This window comes from Gobio gobio (assembly GCF_949357685.1).
Source record: "Gobio gobio genome assembly, chromosome: 21".
In the NCBI taxonomy this organism is placed as follows: domain Eukaryota; kingdom Metazoa; phylum Chordata; class Actinopteri; order Cypriniformes; family Gobionidae; genus Gobio; species Gobio gobio.
Window position 1 is genome coordinate 23,713,626 of NC_137117.1, and position 21,009 is coordinate 23,734,634.

Consider the following 21,009-nt stretch of genomic DNA (forward strand, 5'->3'; position numbering starts at 1 on the left):
TTATGGAATTATAGATGTGATGAACGTGGAGTTCATTCAGTAATTGGCACGTCTGGTTATATCATTCACTGACAGAGATTTCTTAAGAGAAACTATCAGTAAAGGCGCCTGCTTTATGAATTGTTTTATTGTCTTTTATCAGTGTTGAGCAGCACACACCCCCAGCTCTAAAAATCCTTGACCATACTCTGCCACGTACTCACTTTTATCATCTTGTTTTGAAGCAGGTTTTACAGCTGGAGATGATTATAAGCCTTAAAAGTTCCTCTAGAAAACTTTTGCTATCAAATAAGGATTGTTATTTGGAAAGAGATGGACATGCATGATCACAATTGAACTGCCTGCTGAAAAAAATCTTACCGGCTGGTCTTCCAACCTGACCTGATAAATGTCCTCTCTAAAACGAGTTTAAGTTGTTTTTTTCCAGAAGGGTATATCAAAATATATCTCCCAAATAAAAAAGCTTATTGAAATGTTTGTTCAGACCACCCACTGAAATGATAGTATGCTGTTATAAATGTACGTTGTTTGTATAGCAGCTTCTGTGACCTAAAGATAAGATTCAAAAAGAGATATGAGCAAAAATAAACAGCAGCACACTTTTATGTAAAAATATAGCCTTGACATTTATTATAAGTTCACATTAAAAGTTTGAAATTGTCCTTCTCACTGAAGGCAGTAATTGTAAATTGGTAGTAAATGACCAATATTTAAAACTACAAATGAGTGTGACATTCTTTCCTGAAATATACTGTGCATACACATCACTAACTAGTCACAGTTAAGGGATTGAGCAGGAGACAAAAAATGTTTTTTTAATCCTAAAATCATGACTTAGAATAGACTAAATGCATTTATGAAAAAAGGAAATCATTATATTTACATTTTAAGTATGGCACATACAGAAAAATATGAAATGCACATACTCTTAGCATATATAAAATAATTAATTACCAGCATTTTGGTAAATAATATTTCCAAGGCACAAAATGTTATATATTCTATCAGGCTACTGTAAAAGTACTATAAGAGCCAGTCATTTGTAGCAAGCTGTTAAAATACTGTACAATAAAAGCAAACATCCGATCACATTCAGGCCTGCTGTAACATTTATGGAACTCAAACTCATTGAAAGGAGAAGGAAACTTGCATAGCCATTTTATTATATGGTCCTTTCTGTCTTTTTGAATGCTGTTGTGACCCCTTGGGTAATATAAATATGCACCACTAGTTCGTTCTAAACATACATACAGCAAACAGATGAGATGGGATGAACATATATATATTTAAAGTGTGATTGTTGCACACCGTTAAACTAAATTATTTTGGTTTAAAGTTCTTAAAATGGGGAATTCTGACACATTTCACATGTCTTTACTGAAAACCTTAAATTTAACAGCTAGTGAATTTAGATGTCAGTTTTACTGTGTCCAAATGTTTATGAGAATGTATTGTCATGCTTCGCACAGCCTATTAAAAGTACCAAGTTAAAAAAAAATGTTTAGCTTTGTTTCTCTATGCACTCAGATGGCCTCTTGTTTAGTGATGGTAGGTTGAGGGATAGAGCTTGGCTGCTTGGGCACTGTGGCTATAACCCCCGGTGCCATTTTGTAGTGATCAGAACCTGAGGCTGTGGGGGGAGATGGGATTGGAGTTTCCGGAGTGGCTGTTTGGAAAAAGAGCAAGAGGATACATTAGCTCAGGGGTCCGCATGGGGGTATTATGGAAGCATAAATAGACATAATTTGCATAGCATGATAACATGTGAAATAAACCACTGGTTGACGCGAAATAAGCACGCTTATGAAATTTCTGAAGGCATTAGGGTAGGAAAGAATTACAGTAGCCTTCTTTGACAAAATAAGCCTGATTAGTTTCTACGATTCTGGCAGGGATTACTCCAACAAGCCTGTTTGTTTATACCTGATTCTAAAAAAAATTCATAACTCTTTATTCATAACACATTTTTATGAATTACCTTCAAGAAGATAGAGTTACTTACACATCTGGCCGTTGTGAATCGGAGTGGCCATGTTGGTGGTAACTATGACATTGTTACTGAGGTGCTCCTGGACCAGATGTGGGTGTAAAGAGTGATGGGAATGAGGGGCTTCATTAGCTGAACCTGATAGGAAAAGAGGGTCATTAAATCTCTGATTGGGAAGATAATCTTTAATAACTTGTTTTTTTAGTCAATAGGATGTACATGTAAGGCGGGTCATTAAGAATCCAGTGTGTATAGGCTGCCTTTTTAAGCTTTTCTCAAGCTGTTCTTGTTGTTCCCTGATGTTTCATCATGCATCTCAGACATTGCAGCTATACAAAGTTAAGTGTCATTTACAGAACAAAAGTGCAGTGCCACAGTTCTCTAAACCCTGAATTTTCACTTCTGCAAAGTTTCCTTTCATTAACAGAATCAGTTACCTCCTAGGAGCATCTCTTGTAGCAGGTTGTCTATCTTCGCCATTCCAAACAATTTAACGAACTGGATTTGCTCGATCATTTGCCAGGTGATACTCTGTAGTGTCGGCAACAGAAGCAGCAACTCGCCGAACCGTCCCCGTGAGTCATACTGACGATCATTGATGTAGTCCTCCAAACTAACTTGAACTTGGTATCGCATACGTTTGATCTTGCTTGGGTCGCTTAAACCTTTGGCATCTACATGGGTAAAGAAAGACCATCACATTAGATGTGTTTGAAAACTCACTTGACATTCTGTTGTGCATTGTCTCTTTTTTTTAGGACAGTTGTATACCTGGATCAAAAAACACAATGGCCTTCAAGCAGGCATATTCATTGTCATCGATCTGGAGATCTTGGAAGGGAAGGACTAATTCGTCAAGGATCCTTACAGCTACACGGCTCACCTCCAATTCGGGGCAGTTTCGAGGAACTATATGATCATTACCTGCCAGAAACATGAACAATTGTGAGGTAAAACATTCGTAAAAGTCTGCCCTCCAGAAGACTGTCATATCCACATTACCAAAGTGTCTTTCTTTTTTACTTACCTAATAGTAAAATATCCTTATACAGCATGGAGCGTTTGGAAGCTCCTAGTAAGAGATGCTCTCCAGCGTGAGCTCGCAGTAAAGCCACCTGAGACAAATGAATGCATTTGTTTGGTTAGAGTCCTTTTTTTGACCATAAGAATAAATGTACATAAAGTATCTCTGGGGGCAAAATAAGGTTGGTCTTCATGACTGCAGTATATGCGCATTCACGTGCATGTTTGTGTGAGAAGATGCAGTTTGAGACGCTCTCACCCTTGGCTAAAACACTGATCAGTTACCATGCCTCAGTGCTCAGCATGTTAATGATTCTGAATGTCTCAAGAAGAGATGTAACTTTCAAACCAGCTCATCATATTCTAACCTGAGCCATCTAAATACATTAACTACCCGAACGAAAGATCTCTGAACTTTTTTTTCCAACCAAGACCAAAATTTCAATCAACTGACACCATTATCCATGAAATATATATTGTAGGAGCATTTATATTTCAGGTCTATCCTACCTGATCATCCAGAGGGAGGTCACAAAATGCAGGGATGTATTTGGCCCATTCCACCAGCACCAGCAGCTGCTGTTTCATAGACTCGCACACATCGGTTATAGTGGCTACCTTCTTCGTTCTGATGTCGCCATTCATGATAGGACCTGGTGATGAGATCTGCATAATAGCAAATGGGAGAATTTTATTATAGCTACATGTTTATATCTCTTAAACATGATTATACATAAAAATCATTATTATTATTTATAAAATACAATAATACATATAGTAATGATTTATAAGTATACTGTAATCATCTTATAAGTCTAAATCACATTATAAATACAAAATATATAATAGTGACACCCAGTTGAATTGCAGAAATATTGACTGCTTCTGAACAGGTTTCCTAAACTGCTCTACTATTGGTCAGATAGTCCCGCCCCAAACTTATGCCATTAGTTGGGCCAGATTTGCTATGTGGTTCTGATGGGGATGCTCAAACAAACAGAGCAATGTTATGATCGATCCACAGTCAGTTTTTGCTGCAAAATTTGCGGTTTTCCCACAAAATTGGGCTACTTTTACACTGTTGCTGCGGTTTGTTTTTTTAGTCCATGGGTTCCCCTGGGAAATCGACTTTTAGCCCCCTGGAACGTGATTGAACACGATTTTTACTGGGGAACCTCCCCAGCACGTGATTGAACACGATTTTTACTGGGGAACCTCCCGGGAACGTGATTGGGATAGTGATTAATGGGGTTAAGAATAGCATTTGGGCTGGTTTTGTTCCACAAACCTGGCAACCAATGTGCTTACACTTTTTCAGAATAATCAACCTGCAGATGTCTCATTTCTAATCTCTGCATATTAAACTGGGTTAAGAGAACATATTTTACACAATTCATCTTTAATATTTCTCAACATTTGTTGATAGAATAGTTCAATTTGAATTGCACTACGTACCTGTCTAGAAAGGACATCGGCCTGAATGAGTGCGTTTATGGAGGGTAAGCTGCTGTCTTCGTAGCTGGATCTTCTGGTGCTTATCCTGTCTCTTTCATTCTGCACAGCTGAGGATGAGAGGAACAGATTTAATCAACAAATTAAAGACAAAAACAGCTCTTGGTAAACCACTGAAACCCACACTTTGGTTATCAGTAGCAGTGAATGCAACCCAGTTCTGACAACCAATTGAGATAGCAGAGATGAGGGATATTAGCCTTTGAGAGAGGGGGGAGTCCTCAAGGTTGCGCTTTTTTTTTATCAGTGTGCAGTTATGATGGCTCTAAACTGTTTGTTCAGCATAAACCAGACATAGACCTGTGAACATTAACAAAATGTCTCTCGCTAACTCTCTCCCTGCTGTTGCAACATCTCCCATTTGCGCCACCTCATCCCCTAACCTCCCAACGTTTAATCTCTGTTTCTTTAGTATCATTATATGAATGTAATATAACAGCATGAGCAAGTACCTTCCTTCTTCATCCCAGCTCGAAAACATTTCTTTAATCTGCAGTACCGGCACTGATTTCTCTTGTCTTTGTCCACTATGCACTGTCTGTTGAACCTATACAGAAGCATAAAGAAGTCATTTGACACATTAGATGGAAACTGGCAAATGATGGAAAATTTTGCCAAGGAGGTTGTGTTTTCTAACCTGCAGGAGTACATGTGGTTTTTGCGTACACTGCGTCTGAAGAACCCCTTGCATCCATCACAGCTGGAGGCTCCGTAGTGCTTTCCTGTGGCCCGGTCCCCACAGATGGCACATAGGGTGCCCGCCCCTAAGTGGTTGGCAGCATTCATGTTGGCACTCTCAGCTGGTGAGGAGTCTGAAATCATGGGGGATCTTGAAATTAGTGTCACGATTATGCAAAATAATTTGAATTGCTGTTTCATGCATCAAAAACTGCGTAAGAAAGAAAAGCTGCTTAAAATCTGAGACTTAAAATATATGTGAGGCTGAGAAATATATCTTTTTCTGGATTTTTCTGAGGCTTGAATACCTGGGTTGCAGATTGAACCAGTCAGACTCTTGATTTCAGACCAATCAGAGTTAAAGTAAATAGGGAAAAGGTCATGGAGTGAAAAGCACTCTCAAAAAGACATTTTTACAGCTAAATCAATTGGCTGTGAATCATCATCAAGAACATGTGCTGGAAAGGACTGTTTGCTAAGTAATCCAGAAGTGATTAGGACTAAACCTGTACAAAAGCTACAAAAAGATCATGTTAGATTATATAAACTCTAATTAGTGTTCTTGATGACCTACTAAACAAATTCAACAAAAAATTCCTGTCTCATGTACACTATCCTATCTAATAAAGACATAAAAGGCCAAAAAATACAGCTAAAAAAAAAATTATTATGAAGAAAATGATTTTATGTTGATGACAGAAATCATTGAACCATTCATGATTTCAAAGGAAAGATGTGTGAGTTGTTAAATGTTCATTTTTAGGTTAGAGGTAATCAGAGATAATTGCATTAAAACCCAAGCAATGATCAAAGGCAAATGTGCTTAAATGAATTGGTGTGAGTGATTATGTAATGTTAAATGATTAAAAATGATTCAAATAATGTGTGATGAACAAAATGGCTATATTTCATTATTTAATTAAAAAAAGAATAATTAAAATGATTTTGATATACTCTATTGAATAGATAACCTCTACAATAAATGCTAATGTGACAGTAGAAAGCACACACACACACACACACGCAGGTCAGGTTGACAGTGGTTGAATATCAATTTGTTGCACAAAACCCAGACATGGGAGACTTAGCTGCAAAACATTTACATGACACCCTCTTTGCTCAGTAATCATTCATCCTGGTGTCAAACTTCTTCTTGAAATACTATCCAAACAAGTCATTTTATCCCAAGCCGACTGTATGAGAACAAGCAAGAGGAGATGAATGAACCTCTTCTCCGTCCTTATAGAGTACCATGTCTGCAGGACAGAGCATGTTGCGCTTCTTATCTTCTACTGAAAAATGCATTTCGAATTGGCTTTTACAATCAGTATTGGGTGTTCTGTGCAAGAGGTTACGAACTTGCCAATTGGCACTTAAGTATAACCCTATCAGCCCTGTTAAACATCTGCCACCCACACTTGACCATATACTATAAAGTAGTCTATATAAGTCACTAAAGGTCTCAAAGTTCACCGCAGGGTCTGAGCAGATGACTCACCTGTGCTCATCGCAAGCACTTGCATGTTCTCAAACTCCAGGGTGGTGTAGGCTGGATCCAAGGCCTCGCTATAGTCTGCCATCTCCATGTCTACTAGTGGTTTGGACAAACGCATTCTCAACTACCTGATGCTGGGGGGAAAGACTTGTCCTCTCTACAGCGTTTGGACACCCCCTCATAGGCCAAGCCCCTCCTCTCAGAGGGGTAGACACCTCTGAGTGACAGGGGCCATGTCCTCAAGGGCAAAGATGAGGCTTGCTGTGATTGACAGTCCGGGCCTCCTCCCAGGGCACGGCCCCACTCTGGTGTGGGATGGCCCTTGTGTTAATGATTGAAGTGCTAAATCAGAGTTGTTGTTTTTTTTCTTCTTCCAGAGACAGAGACAAACAGGGGGTTTTACTGTCTTATTTTTTGTCTCAGTTGTCTCAAATTCATTACTAGAAAAATAGCCGGTCTCAACTCTATACTTTCTATAGGTCTTGACCCATTTTAGACGGTAGGGAAAGAGCACTCACATTCAACTCGAATGTGTAAGATTGAGAGTAATGGTCCACATTTCAACGTGCAAATTACGTGTTTGCTAAATCTCTGTTAATTCTAGCACAATAAACAACAGCAATAACTCACACGGAGTAAAAATTGTGGCCTTTATATAAAAGAGCTCATTGTTCTGGTGAACATTCTAAATGTGCATGTGATGCACAACTCATTTGTTCAAAAGAGATCGTTTACTTCTCATCAAACTATGCAAAACTAGCATTTGGTACATCGAAAAATATATTGGTGAATTTGCTGTAAAAAACTGGCAGCTGTGGTTGCCAGAAGTTCATGGTGACAATAATGTTTAATATTTCATGCATTTTGGTGGCTGTTTATTGTACAGTTCACAAATAAATAATAATAATATAATAATAAACACACCCACAATAATTGTATTATTACTTACAATAATCACATTATTATTTTTGTATTATTTATATAGGCCTACCTAGTAAATATTCAAATATCTACCTAATAAATACATTTATTTTGACTGTAAATGATATGGAAATTCATGCTTTTTACCTGCAAGATTTTTTTCTTTTTGTATTGTGCTATTAAATATCAAATAATTTTTGAGGATATATAATAAGGTAACGCACAGTTAACAACTGAACAGGTTTTTAATGTACCATTTTACATAACATATTATTTATTTTCCCATTCAAATTTAAATTTTTTCTTTAAGGTTTGGTGACAAGATATTGTCTCCACACATTCTAGCCATAAACTAGGCCTGATTCTGCAAAGATTCTGACACAACAGTGTCCAACTCACCATGAGATAAGGAAAAAACTTAGGTGATCATCTATGTTGCAGTTTATGTTGTCCTAACCCTTTTTAGAGAGGATAAAACTATTTGTTACTCAAACAAGAAAGTTTGATGTTACAATTGTGCAAATACCAACTTCAAGCACATAAGTATCTGGGCCAATGCAAACAGATACACGTATAGTGTAGAAAGCAGTGGGTCATCGTTCTTTAGTTCAGACCTGCCCTAGATCCTCTAAAATCTCATGTCCACCTGCATAGAGAACAGCTATACTGTCAGAGTGAACTTTATTTTTTTTACCCCATTGGAAAACAGTAGTTTTAAGAACAGATTCAGATTTTATGAGGTTTATTCTTAAAACAAAAAAATCTAGATATAGAATTATTTCTTGCAGTGTAAATTAATGCAAGTTTGTTTAAGATCCTTCATTAATGTGGCACAGTAGCGTTTCATGTTTGTTTTACATTTAAATTAAATTACTCCACCGCACAAAATTGAATGACAATGTGGGGTTATGTATTTTATGTTGAGCTTGCTAAAACAGTCCTGACATTGTTTATTATCAGAAAATGGCACATCCCACCTGACCATCTCTGTGGACTAAATATGCTGAGCTGGTTTTGAACAGGCTGGAAAACACCTAAACTTACAAGATAGCTGGTTTGAATATATTTCGGGGACATTATAGCCACTTGCATATTCATAGGGATATAAAAAAATAAAAAATACATATATTTTCGTAAGAAAAAATGTATGTTAGCAAATTTGACAAGGCTGTGCAGCAGTTGAAAGCTCTGGCAGGATGATGTTTAGCTGGTACAAATTTGAACACGAACTGCATATTTTTAGCCTGTATGTATCAGAAATACTTATTAGTATTCCTTATTTCTGTATACAAGGTGACTTCACTTCTCCAGCAATTAGCCCAGTGTAATGACAATCGGTGTACAGGAATGACTCACAATGAACAAATCTTATCTGAGTCACCATTAAATTCCTTATCGCAGTGCACATCTCCGTGTTTCTGTTAACTAAGGAATGACCTCTATAAAGTATAATCTGTAAAGTTATGGCCCTTTCTCACATGCACCTCAATGATCAGAGCAGGCAGGCGTAGATAACTACATTAGATCATTACCTCACATGGGCAAAAGCCTCTGGTGAACAAACCTATTTAACAGATTTACATCTGCAGATTGTGCTGATGTGGATTAAGGTTGGTTTATGTATTCATTAACTGGCATTTGTGTGTCACTCGTGTACTTGTATTAACGTGGCAGGCCATAGCTGTAAATTACGTATTTCATTTGAAAAAAAAAAAAGGACATTTTTGAATTTTGAGTGAATATGTGTAGATAAATTATCTGCTGTATTATTTATTTATTTTATTTGACTATTTTATTTATTTGATTATTTTTCATATTGCTTTTATGACCGTATATTAACAGTAAAACTTTACTCAACTATGTATACTAGTTATACACTGTCCCTAATGCAATTATATGAATTTAATCATTATTAATAATCATTTTTAATAATTTTGTTAATGATTAATCTAGATGTTGATTTAGAAAAAGTGAATTAAATGCAGACTTTTGAATTGTTTTTAACACTCCCACCACCTCTTTCTTCTCCCCTTAAAGGGATAGTTCACCCAAAAATGAAAATGATCATTTACTCACCCTCAAGTTGTTCCAAACCTGTAGGAATTTCTTTCTTCTGCTGAACACATGATGGAGATATTTTGAAGAATATGGGTAACTAAACAGTTGATTCCATTGAATGGGAAAAAGTCAATGGCACCCATCAACTGTTTGGTTGCCGACATTCTTCAAACTATCTTTTGTGTTCAGCAGATGAAAGAAATTCATACAGGTTTGGAACAACTTGAGGGTGTGTAAATCACGATTTTTGGCTGAATTATCCCTTTAAGTGTCTGTTCCTGAAACCGAACTAGTAAAACAAATTCAAAGCAACTCGCTCATAACTGAAAGTATCCCTCATCAAACAGTCAGAATTTTCCACCATTATCTGATCAATGTTGCAAGGCAGACGTTTACATGCGCACTGCGGCTCGGTGCAATCGTACTTTGATTCACATCACAGAAGACAATATGACATAGCACATGCCCTGATCGTCTCCTCTGTGTGATATGAGGCAGCAATGTCATGTCCTATAATCAGTCACCCATACCGCCTGCCTGGGGCTAAAAGTCAGAGGGTTGATGTAACTCCTCTGCCTATTTTCCCCTTTGAAACTTCAAACTCCAGTTTGTGAACAAAGTCCTGTCTATCTCCACAATAAGGATCTCCGACCACTGACCAAACTCCATTTGTAACCACTGCCTATTTGTACTTTCTCTCCAATGACTCTTTTTCATTTCACCTGTCTGAATGGGAATAACAAGTAGCACTACAAAGGTGGATGTGCAATTCACATCTTGTGGGAACCGGTGGCCTACATGGAATAACATCCTCTTGGAGTACTCGGGAACGTGTTTTACGTGGGAATACGAGTTACTTTCTTTTGATTTTGAACATTTGAGGCTTTGTGCCGTTGATAAGAGTGGGAGAAGACGGCAGCAATATGCTTACAAAAGCACATTCGAGGCCAGTAGAAAAGCCTCTGTGGATTGACTGGGGTAGATGGCACAGATATGTGAGTATGGTGACATAGTGAACACACAGCTGATTGTCAACAGATTGGTTGGTAACCTGCGAACCACACCGCTCATGCCCTTTTGGGGAAAAACATTGACTTTTACTGAATGCAAATGATATCTGAAACATAGCATTTTAAATTGTTGCAGTGTTGATATAACCTAATGTAAGACTTTTGAAATGTATCTTTCCATACTGAGCATGAAGGGGCCTATAAGTGTGGATAATGCCCCTCCCCTCGGTCTAAATTTTTTTTTTGTTGAGTTTCATCAGACTGTTGGGCTTTATAAAGGCCTGTCAAATGTAATTCAATGGTCATATTCGAAATATTCCAAGCATTTTCATTCATTCCATTTTTCTATGATGGTTTATGTTCAACTTTAATTGTATATTTCAGTCAGCAGATTATAATAAAACTCATTTTGAGAATAAAGCAAGAACAGAAGAAAGAATTCAAAGTATTTTCTAATCAAAATGTTGTCAGCATCAAGAAACGGAGAAGCATGTCATGCGACCTATTTGCTCTGACAAACAGTTCAAGTATTGTTACGTTTTTAATACATAACCTAGGTGCAAATGAAGAGAATTTACAAGCAAAATCTCTAATTCCTGCCAAGATGTAATTCACAATGTTGTTAGTGACTTTATGATGGCCAGTTAAGTTTTCCCTTGGGTTTCAACCCAAAACCGTATACAAGCAATGGACAGATTTTCTTCTGACAACTTTATTCCTTTCCCACATTTGTTTGCAATTTTAAATGTTGATTTTCTGACTTTAGTTCCAATGTATCAAGTCAGTCTTTTAGCAGTGTTTTCACTATGTTACTCAAAGCAAACCCCTTTTCTTAAGAGGCACCTGAGACAGAACCATCATCCTCCGTAACGATTAACAGAGACAGTTATCTATGAAGTTCCCATAGTCCTCACCCATCAGGTTATTTGTAGTCTAGGTAATCATAAACCCCTAGGGCCTAATATTGCACAGCCTCCATAAAGTATTCCAGTTTAAAACTCAAAATCATTGGGTAATAATATGTTTGTCACATTTAGCCAACCTTTGCTGTTACTTTCTGCTTATTTCTATGTCATGCCTTTCATCAGAAACATGATAAAGCCACTGACAGGATTTTGTCCTGATGGCTTTCCTACTATCAAGTGATCATGTTTATGGGATTAAATACTATTTGAGAACGTATGCTACTGAAATGATCAAGCTTCTTCGTTACTTCATTCACATTACAAAAGCTCAAGTAGTAGCTCTGTGCACATCACGCAAGTAAACAATTGCATCAATAAACATTTAGAGCAATGCTCTTTGTAAATCAATCACATCTTCTGATAAGGCTCCTTTAATGATTAACAGTTTTTCTGCTGAGAATCTGTTTGCCTGTTGACCCAATCATATTTGCAAGCTGAGTGATGCTGCGTGGACAGTTATCACTCACTTATCATCAATCAATCACCTTTTCATCATAGTGTACTGCTCACAAGAACATTTTGCCCAAACAAGTTTAACTTTACCCCAGTTTATGAAAGCCAAAGACTCTACATGGTTATTAAATTATAAACAGTTAACCTGTTGCTACTCTGTGTACTTTTATTCACTGGTGCTGTGTGGAGTCAGTTTCTTGAAGTTTGAATATCACAATAGTACAAAGAAATGACATAACTGTGTAATGAATAGGATGTTTTACCGGTGTGATCACTGTTTAACCACTTTAATGACACTATGGAAACTCAGAAGTCTGTGGAAGCCTTTTTTCCCCCTAGTCTTGGATGTTGCCAGCATTTCTATGATGATACATGTTTATCAGCTCATTTCTTATGTCGTATAAACTATATTATTGTATAAAAAAGTTTTACATTACATTACATTCAGAGTCAAATATCGTAGGCATGTAGAGTATATCAAATGTCTGAGACCATATGGAAAATCTGGGATTTAAAATTGAATCAAGCCTGTAGCCTAAATAAACAGAATATTTTAGAGATTTAGAAAAAGTAAAACAAAGAAATGTTATGATGTGAAATTTATCATTTTAAGATTCTGTACTATTTGTAGGTCTAATCAAATAATTCAATTTGTAACATTGATCATGCAGGGTTGCAAACTCTCATGAAATTGACACTGTTAGGCAAGCTCTCATGCCAAACATTTTCTCACACAGTGTAAAAAACACTGTGCCAACAGACAAGAAAGAGCAAGACAAAAACTGCCAGCTTTCAAATTCTCTCAATTTTATTCAAACAATAAATACCGTGTTGTCGCTCTGGCACGTGAACCGATAATCTCTTCCTCTTTACTAGTTAAAGCAATGTGTAGGCCTATGTATAAATGTATAATCAAATTTTAATTTAGGCTTCAAATATTACTCGGGTCATTCCTGGTATGCGGTAACATTTTGGCTTCATAAATGTTGGGGGAAAAAGTACATGATTTTCATGTTTTTAGCATTCTACCAAAATGGTGACATGTTTAACTAGTAGGAATACATATTGGTCAAGCTCAGGGACTAAAAAAATAATAATTATGGATAGATTCTTTATTCAGACACGGGCCGTGAAGGTGTTCCACCCTGTTAGGGACATACATAGTTATCACAAAATGTTAATAATGTAAATGTTAAACAATAACAAGTTTTTCTTGGATAGTATATGTCCCTTATGCCATCATGGTATTTTTTTAAATTCTTGAAACAATAACAAAACTATTATTGATGAATAGAATGTCTTGATTATTAAGAACAGGTACTTTTTGTACCCATTTTTGCCAACAGGATGGTAAATAATAAAAATAATTGTTCAAAAACATATAATGTATATGCTGTTAATGATCCTCACCTCCCAAAATAAAACATAAGTATGCAAAACATTTAACGTTGCTGTCAAATTATTATTTAAAAATGACTCGCCTAAGAGGGTGGAACGGCACCTAACAAGGTGGAAGACCATAACAGTGGAGGAGTTTTCCGTCATTGTCCTGCATGATTTGCCATCAGTAATGTGTGGCACTGCATCTATATAACATGGTTTTACATATATATAATATTTATTTATGCATATATGTGTTCTAACAGGATGCAACATTTTAAGATAAGTTAGCCATAGCTCTTTGAGGGATCAACATTTAGCTAGCTAACCTTCTACAGATAAACAGAACTTTTATAACTATGTCAGATATGTTTTTACATTTTTTTGACCGGACAAACACTCTTCATAACAGAGCCTAACAGGGTGGAACTTTAAGAGTGGGACAAGCAGGATAACATTTCAAAAACTAAAAAAAAAAAGGTAGAGGTGAGAGTTTAAGCTTACTTAATTTTGTACGGTTGAATTCCAGCAGGAAAAACAAAGGATGTAATTTCCTGAAATTTGTCTCAATGACATTGTGGTCTTTTTTGGAAGCCGAGAAATACATCCTAACAGGGTGGAAGATGACTTCAGGGACACAGTAAATGAAGACAATTGTAAAAAAAATAACTATAGTTTCACATGACTTATGTGTATAACTAGAGGTAGTTTAGCCTATTCTATAACATAATCTAAAATATTTTGAGATTTTTATCATTTCATGGTTTATAGTTCTTTACTTTGCACTGAGGACATGATAAAATTGAATGCATATATCAATAAAAAGGTGTGTAAAATACAAAATAGTATTTTTAATATCTATTATATCTGTTTAAGTGATAAAGAAGACCTACATTTATAATTTAAGCCATTTCTTATAAATATTATTACTTATATAAGTAAGTAAATCATAAAGACAGAAAAGTTACTGTATAACAGGAACGACTAGTCTCACAATTAATATGCTAAACGTTACATGCATACTCGATATGGAATAATTAGCAACATGCTGTTTAAAATTGTGTATTATAGCACGAAATAAACATGAATGGACATCAAAGAGGTTATGTTGAAAGATACAACTTACTGAAATGTCTCATGTAATCGCTCAATCAGTGTTTCAACCGTGGAAAGACGTCAAAACAGCTTGCAAACAATATGTCACGTGTTACATTTACCTCAGGAAAGCCGTTCAATGACAATAGATTAGCTTGAAAAAGTAACTCTAGAGGGAAGCATTTAGCTATGCACTATATTACATATTCATTTACTAATTTTTACTCTTATCATTAAAAAATAACATTATAAAATCATTGTATACAAATCAGCTGTTAATATTGTTTTATTTTTAAATTATAGTAATATTATAATATTATAGGGTGAATTTATGTTGATTGGGACACTTTTCACCATTGAGATGACTGCGAAAAAGTGTCCCAATCAACATGAATTCACCCTAGTATTAATATCATAGCAATAATATTATTTAATATTTATTATAGTAATGTACCAGCTGACAGGGTTCCCTTAGTTTACAGCATTAGGCTAATTGAGAGAGGTTTTTTGTCTTTGAGGAAGCAAATCAACATGTCTTGTAGGCTGATATTTAATCCAAATTAATCTATATGGAATGCTTCAAACTCAAAAGTTGGCAGCATTGGACCATGAGATTCTTTGTACAGACAATGAGATGTTCTTGCTTCCATTGAAGCTCAAGATGCTCTTAAGATCATCGCAAATCATGCTGGAGAACATGTTCATCAGGCTTTACACAAACTTGTGGAGTTCAGGCAGCTAGTGTGAGGCTGACATTAATGCAAAAGGAGGACAAACCAAATACTTAGGCATTCTAAAAATTCATGTGAATTCCTTGATTAAATTTTTTAACTCAAATTGTTAAGTTAATAATGTAATATATAATTAACATTTTGTATTATATTAGTAAATCCAAAACAGAAGCAACTGTAACTTTGAAACTTTATAAACTGTAACCTCAAAGCCATTTTAAGAATGGTTATGACAATATGAATATGAGAATGTACCAGCATTTTAATGTGCAGCAGTCTACTATTAAGCAGCTCCTCCATGTGGACAAAGCTTGCAATGACATCTGAAGGTTTCCTGCAGAGCCAAGGGCTTCACCTTGAATCCCAAAAAGTAGTGATTTTAATAAGCAAAGTCCATAACAGCCATTTTCACATTCTGACCCTAAACCTCTAAAGATAAACAAAAGTCAAATATTCTATTGTTGATCAGACATTTGAACCACTTTTAGCTTTAAACTGTTCCATTATGCTCCAGTATGTCTCATTTTCATTATTGTAATAAGTGAAATTTCTCATTTCTGCCCAAACATTGTTTGTAAACTCCTTGTAAACTCATTTGTATCCATATGTTGTATCTCATCAACAAACTAAATGAAAATCGCATAGTTTTTTTTTTTTTTTTGTAAGCTACTCTATTTAGGAGGAAAACAAACTCTCATAATCTACCTCACGACCTTCAGCTTTGACTGCTCTAAAAGAGGCAGTGGATCTATCTGGTCCTTGTACCTGGTGTGGTGTTGAAGTGGCCGGTGCCATGTCCTTCATACATCCTGCACTGGTCTTTTGGTCCTGAGAGCTGGCAGGGACCCCCCGCTCCTCAACCTCCTCCACACAATGATCTATCCATTCAGTGAGTGTGAGAGCGTGTGTGGGAGCTGCCGTTCTCACTGCCGTACACACACTGACCAGCAGCTCGCCTAATCCCTTAATGCCTGTCACAATGAGATTTGATTGGGGGCTTGAGCGCACGGCCTAATATTGTCAAGTGTACAGAGCGTATAATTCATATCTGGCACTTCCTGTTTCTGAGGCCCCTGGATTCTCCCACAAATGGATAGGAAACATTAAGTTGTCATTTTGATAAGTGCGGCATCAGTGTTCAGTCAATGAAACCTCTTAATTTAATAATATGTTTTCTGATACTGAGGTGAGATGTGAAAAGTTAAAGTTTCTGTTTCTTAGAAATCCATTAGGTTGTCTGAACTATTGGAGAGTGTTAATCAGTAGCCAAATATCTATTTAGCCAATTTTTTACAATTCTGTAATTCTGGTGCCAATTTAGTGCCAAAAGTTTTGTGGTCTGTAAGATTTTTTTGAATGTTTTTGAAAAAGTTTCTTATTCACACCAAGGCTATATTAATTTGATCAAAAATACAATAAAAACTGTAATATTGTAAAAATATTATTATTACAAAATGATGATAACATTATTATTACAATATATACAGTATATATATTATTACATTGTTCTTACAATATATATTATTACAATATTTTTTACAAAATTATTTACAATATTATTACAGATCATCCTATGTGCATGAGCATGTATTATTATGGACATTGAAAACAGTTTTGCTGTTTAATATCTTTGAGGAAACTCTGATACAATTTTTCAGGATATACTTTGATTAATAGAAAGTTCAAACGAACAGCGTTTATTTGAAATAGAAATCTTTTGTGTCATTATAAATGTAATGCATGAACAATTGAATGCATCCTTGCTGAATAAAAGAATGAATTTCTTTCAACAAAATTTTTTTTACTGACCCCGATTATTTGAACGGTAGTAACGTTCCACTATCCAATCAATTTTGTAGACTGTTAACTAATAAAACTACACTGTAAAAAAAATAAAAAAAATAAGTTACCTGGTTGCCTTAAAATTTTTAGTTAATTGAAATTAAAAATTTGATATAATACAATGAACGTTTTTGAGAATCGACATCACCCTTTATTCAAGTATTATTCAAAGATTTTGTAAGCATATTGCGTAATTGTGTTATATATGTAATAATGCAGTGAAACATGCCAAATTGTGCTATTTTCATGACAACAAAAAAAATTATGTGGTTCAGATACAATAATATTTTTCTATGTTGCTATTTATTAAACCAATTTCCTTCATTGTATTTACTCAAATTTTTTATTTCAATGAACTCAAAATTTTAAGGCAACCAGGTTACTTACTTTTTTAAGTTAAACCAAAATATATTTTTATATATATATATATATATGGATGAGCATAATGTGTATTCTTAGTTTTTGACAATGTGTATATATGTATAAATTATGTAATGTTATATGCTCCTGCAGTGTGACAATTGTTTTTTTCCAAAAGTACAAATATTTCCATTTCAAATTTTAATTTAGGCTTCAAATATTCCACAGTCTCACAATTCATATGCTAAAAGTTACATGCGTAATCAAATATGGAATAATTATCAAAATGCTGTTTAAAATTGTATATTTTAACATGTATTGCATACAGCAGAACATCTCAACTACCCAAATGTATTTAATATCAACTAATCTAATAATAAAAATATAATATAATATATAAAATGTAAAATAATTTAATTAAAAAAAAAGGAGGCATATAAAGTATAACCTTAAATGTGGATGAAATTGCTGAATTCCTGGTTTAAATGCCTCTAAAACTTTGCTGCGTACTGAAGAGAAATGAGATCTTCAGTGACCAGGAGAAAGAAATGCTATTGATCAGGAACAAATATTTCCAGACATGGAAGAGAGTCTTTGTAGGAGTTCTACTTTTAGCAACATTCCACACAGACCGTTGAAGCTTGTTGACTCAGGTAGCCTTGAACGGTCTCTGAGCTGACAGCTGGAGCTCCACCACAAAGTCATTCAGCATTTCAGGGCACTCAAGAGGTCTACAACAGCCATTGTGTTTAAAGTTACCTTGAAATCAAATTCTTTCATTTTATGGAATATTGCATATTTACTATGAATGGTTTATCCGTGCACATCATTATTTTATTTTTAATTCATGTGCAGTCATATTTGATCAAAATAACTTCCGCTCCCTCTTGCAACGACTTCTCTTCTCTGATGATGCTACAGGCACGATGGCCTGTCACTCACATGACATAACAGCAATAACAAACCACAACCATCCAATCAATTCCTGATGGACAAAATCAAGTCCCGCCCCACATTTTGTTCTTATTCAAGAAGCCGTTTTACTTGTAAACACGCCACAATAGAGAAGAAAAGACTATTGCAACTTCCATTTCATACTTTAATTTTAGACAGTATAGTCACAGTATATACTTTTTTGCGCAAGCATGCAAGATTCATACACCTGCAATGTAGCATTGGCTTTAATTAAATATGAATTTATTACAAATGTATGTTATGTTTTTTATCAAATTTGTAAAAATAGGCAATGAAGGTTGAAGAATTTGTTGAAGAAATGATTACATTTTATATACTTATCTTGCTTAATGTTAAATACAGCCTACTGTTATTCGTTGTTAGTTCATGCATTAAATCAAATAACTTTTACTGTTTAAAATGTAGTAACTTAGCTTATTGTTTACTTTTAGTTCATGTTAAGTATTAGCTAATGTTAATGTATGCTAATATGTTTGATTCTTCTTACATGATGTTTGTCAGCGGCATTTCGCACTAGGATTTGCCCCAGCAGTGCTTTGTGCATTCTTTGTATTCATGAAAAACACATTACAGTAGCTCTGAAATTATCTAGACCACAAAACAGCCACAGAAATGCAACAATAATGTAAATGCTCCAGTACACACTCTATAAAGACAAATGCAAGTGTTGACATATACGATTGTAATGCTTTACTTGTTTGACAAAATGTAGCCTATTAGAAGATACTCTCTAAATGTATTAGAGAGATGCTGACTTTGTGATTGATTGTTAGATATTATATTTCATATTAACGAGCAAGCATCTGGCCACAAGGAATTGAGTGAAGCATCTTCTGAGAACCAGTGCATGTTTATATGACACTGTACAGAGGGATGCTAAAGTTAGCAAACTTTGTTGTTTGCATTGCATTTACTATAAAATCTTATAGATAATATAATTTTTAATATTACGTAATTGTTATATTTCTCATAATTAATGTATCATTTCATAATTAATACGTACACTACTAAATAAAACAAAGTGTTATGCTTCAGTATTCAGCAAGGATTAATTAAATTGACCAAAAGTTACAGTAAAGAAGTGTAATGTTACAAAATATTTTTTATTTCAAATAAATGTTGTCCTTTTGAACTTTCTATTAATCAAAGAATCCGAAAAAAAGAAAGAATAATAAGTATAACAGAATCTATTAAAATAGAAAACAGTTATTTTAAATTGTAATAATGTTTCACGATATTCCTGTTTTTACTGTATTTTTTATTAAATAAATGCAGCCTTGGTGAGCATAAGATTTTTCAAAAACATAAAAAAAAATGTTATTGACCCCAAACATTTTGAACGGTGGTGTATAATATTGAACTACTTTTAAAATATCTGTGTCAAAACGGACAAAAATGACGATGAATAATGCAGTGACATAATTTTACTATGTAATATTGTCATGCATATCGTTTTGCTGTGGGCCTGTTTTCAAGTTGCATTGAATAACTATATCCTTAAGACATCATGTTTGGATTGCACATCCAGTTTGGTCTGAAGATTAAAGCCTAGAGATCTTTCATAATGCTCACTTTGTTCCAGCACTTTATCCAGAGTATCCTTTGAGTCAAGAAAAGAGGAACTTCAGCCATTCTGTCCACATTATTCATCTTCTCCAGCAAATAGGCCCTATTTACCAGTCATTATGGATTTGCCACACCTCCCGAATTGCAGCCGTGCACCACAAGCTCTCACGAATGGCGAGGATAGCTACCATACTGGATGAAATGTCAACGAACAAAATGCCCATTCAACAACATGTTCCACCAAGATCACCAAAGCACCCACCATTTTTTCCCAGAAAGCTGTTAAAAGAGACGGAGTACTTACCATACGGTGGATCCATATGGGTGCTAACCTGAGCATTCACATTGACCATGATGTCTCTCCTGTCCCACACCACTGTCTTTTAGTGATTTTTCTCTTTTAAGTGTAAAAGATGATGAGGAATAAACACATATAAGTTTTGCACAGTCCTCTGTTTCTGGTGAAGGTGTTGTTGGCGCAAGGTAAGGCCGGTACTCCTGTTATCTTATTGATTTTCCTAATCTGGGCAAATGTGGGTGGAGAGGTTAAACAGTAACCAGGCTTGTATAGAGACCAATCCATATGACAGCTGTAGCTATAGCAACAGGATGATAGAAACTCAAATAGACAGTTTGTTATAATTTTTCTCCATTTCTCAAAGTCTACCTCTTTTTAAACTCGTGCCATATTCAGGAATGAATCATTAAGGGTTACAAGAGTTTTGTGTAGCCAAGCATTAGGAGATGGAAGGGGTGTGAGAAAAGAAAGGAGTGGAGCGTTTACACAGACTCAATTAGCTATTCTGATTTGTCCGATTCCCATTAGCTTTGACAAGAAATAGTCCAAATTCACTGTTTGACAACATGCCTCATATCAGCTTTCATTTCCGCCACTGTAATTATTTGCATTTAGACAGACTCGAGAGGTTTAGTGGTTCACCTTTGTGTTAGCAGGTTA

The 21,009-nt window shown here is 35.3% G+C and overlaps 1 protein-coding gene across 3 annotated transcripts; it reads right to left on the reverse strand.

The window, feature by feature from the left end:
- Positions 1-586: 586 nt before the first annotated feature.
- Positions 587-20,531, reverse strand: hnf4a (hepatocyte nuclear factor 4, alpha). Of its 3 annotated transcripts, none has more exons than XM_079802224.1 (10): positions 20,356-20,531; positions 5,160-5,334; positions 4,975-5,069; positions 4,466-4,572; positions 3,521-3,676; positions 3,015-3,102; positions 2,759-2,911; positions 2,425-2,661; positions 2,003-2,125; positions 587-1,666 (listed from the first exon to the last, which is right to left on the reverse strand). In XM_079802224.1, exons 1-10 carry the CDS (start codon positions 20,402-20,404, stop codon positions 1,524-1,526), a joined length of 1,326 nt encoding a protein of 441 aa, XP_079658350.1. In that variant the 5' UTR covers positions 20,405-20,531; the 3' UTR covers positions 587-1,523. The 3 variants fall into 3 exon arrangements, with proteins under 3 accessions (XP_079658350.1, XP_079658351.1, XP_079658349.1); XM_079802225.1 differs by lacking the exon at positions 20,356-20,531 and adding an exon at positions 16,074-16,249; XM_079802223.1 differs by lacking the exon at positions 20,356-20,531 and adding an exon at positions 6,699-6,914.
- Between the last annotated feature and the right edge of the window lie 478 nt (positions 20,532-21,009).

Excerpts from the sequence above, each read along its gene's own strand:
- hnf4a (XM_079802223.1), bottom strand. The coding sequence starts at position 6,813 with ATGCGTTTGTCCAAACCACTAGTAGACATGGAGATGGCAGACTATAGC. Across the intron at positions 3,677-4,465 it reads CCGATGTCCTTTCTAGACAG|ATCTCATCACCAGGTCCTAT; the intron begins GTACGTAGTGCA and ends GCTATTATGCAG. Across the intron at positions 2,662-2,758 it reads CATTGTGTTTTTTGATCCAG|ATGCCAAAGGTTTAAGCGAC; the intron begins GTATACAACTGT and ends TTACCCATGTAG.